Source organism: Plectropomus leopardus, unplaced genomic scaffold (assembly GCF_008729295.1).
Source record: "Plectropomus leopardus isolate mb unplaced genomic scaffold, YSFRI_Pleo_2.0 unplaced_scaffold526, whole genome shotgun sequence".
In the NCBI taxonomy this organism is placed as follows: Eukaryota; Metazoa; Chordata; class Actinopteri; order Perciformes; family Serranidae; genus Plectropomus; species Plectropomus leopardus.
In genome coordinates this window covers 1-1,818 of record NW_024657757.1, presented here as the reverse complement: position 1 = coordinate 1,818, position 1,818 = coordinate 1, and the positions used below count along the sequence as shown (strand labels likewise).

At 50.4% G+C, this 1,818-nt stretch overlaps 1 protein-coding gene across 1 annotated transcript; it reads right to left on the bottom strand.

The window, feature by feature from the left end:
- Window positions 1–20: 20 nt before the first annotated feature.
- On the bottom strand, window positions 21–1,811 carry LOC121939607 (spindle pole body component 110-like). The gene has a single exon (XM_042482610.1). The coding sequence runs from the start codon at window positions 1,393–1,395 to the stop codon at window positions 37–39; it is 1,359 nt and encodes a 452-aa protein (XP_042338544.1). The 5' UTR covers window positions 1,396–1,811; the 3' UTR covers window positions 21–36.
- Window positions 1,812–1,818: the final 7 nt, after the last annotated feature.

Here is a 1,818-nt window from a genome sequence, read left to right as displayed (position 1 = left end):
TTGATTGCATGTGTGTCTTGAGGAGTCTCAGGTGGATTATGACTCCTCCTCCTCCAGCTTCTTCTCCGTCTTCTTCTTCTTCTTCCTCAAGCCAATACGGTGTCTGAATCTTTTCCAGAGTGAAGGATTTTTCTTTTGCTCCTCAATCCTCTGTTCAGACACTTCAGTTTCCTCCATCACCTCAATATTGTCTGAATCATTGGGGGACTCCGTCTGATGGTCCCTGGTCATGTCCTGGTGTTGTTCTTTGAGTGAGGTCAGTTCAGTTTGAAGGTTCTCTGTCTCATTCTGGAGCCTTGTGACAAGTTCCTGGTTGGAGGCCTGTTTTTCTTTCAGGTCCTCCACCTGTTTTTTCAGAGCCTCCTTCTCCCTCTCCTGCTCTCTGGTCTTGTCCTGGTGCTCCTTTCTGAGCCTGGCGAGTTCAATTTGGAGGTTCTTATTGACCTCCGCCTCAGTCTTGAGCTTAGTGACAAGCTCTTGGTTGGCGGAGGCCTGGTTGTCTTTCAGATCCGCCAACTCTTTGAAAAATGACTTCTCTTTTTGAAAAGCATTTTCCTTCAGGGTTTGGATCTCCTCCTGTCTCTGTTGGAGCAGAGTGTCTTTCTCCTTTAGGTCTTCAAGCTCTTGCTGAAGAGCTTGATTTGTGTCCTTTTCAACCTGGATCTCTGCTGAGTAGATCTCTTGGTTGATTGTGTGTGCCTCTTTGAGCTCCCTCACTTTGTCCTGCAGGATGCTGTTCTTCTCCTGAAGGAGCTCTTTTTCCTTCACCTGTTCCTGGAGAGACTCAAGTTCGGTGGTAAGCTGCGTCACCTTCTCCTCCAGACGACTGCTGAGAGTTTCAGCAGTTTGCAGCTGAGCCTTCAGGTCCTCCAGTTGCTTTTCGAAAGCCTTGTTCTCCCTAGACTTGTCCCGGCAATGTTCTTTAAGCTGGGTGACTTCAATTCGAAGGTTTTTGTTGACCTCTGTCTCAGTCTGGAGCTGCGTGATGAGCTCCTGGTTGGTGGAGGCCTCTTTTTCATCCTTGAGCGGAGCTTCACAGTTCAGGTTTATCTGCTCAACCTGAACTTTCAGCTGCTCAAGTTCTTTCAAAAGAGCTTCGTTTTTCGCTTTCTCAACACCGAGCTCTGCTGAGAACTTGTCCTGGCTAATGATGTGATTCACCCTGAGCTCCTCATACTCGTTTAGAAGCTCCTTCTTCTTTTTGGTTTTGAGAGTTTCTCGAACCAGAGTGGCGATCTTCATGTTGGTCATGGTCTCTGGTTCGCTGACTCTCTTCAGTCTTTCCAGCTCTTTCCGTGTGTCCTTCTCTTTGTTTATATACATTTCTTTCAGGGTCTTCTCACGAGCCAGCTGTTGTTTGGCATCGTCCAGTTCTTTGGTGAGCTGCATCCTCATCCGATACTCAGAACAGCTTTTGGAACGCTCCTCCGTCAACAAATCATTCAGCTCCTGCAATTTGTCCTTTGGGATGCAGGGGCCTTGAGGCCTCACTTGGCCTTGCAGGGTGAAGGGGGCACATGGCCTCCCTTGGTCCTGTGGATGGTATCTGACCTGGGGCCTCCCTTCAATCTGTGGGGTGAAGAGGACCTGGGGCCTCCCTTCAATCTGTGGGGTGAAGGGGACCTGGGGCCTCCCTTCAATCTGTGGGGTGAAGGGGACCTGGGGCCTCCCTTGATTCTGCTGGTTGAAGGGGGCCTGAGGCCTCCCTTGATTCTGTGGATGGTATCTGACCTGGGGCCTCCCTTGATTCTGTGTGGTGAAGGGGACCTGGGGCCTCCCTTGAATCTGTGGGGTGAAGGGGACCTGGGGCCTCCCTTC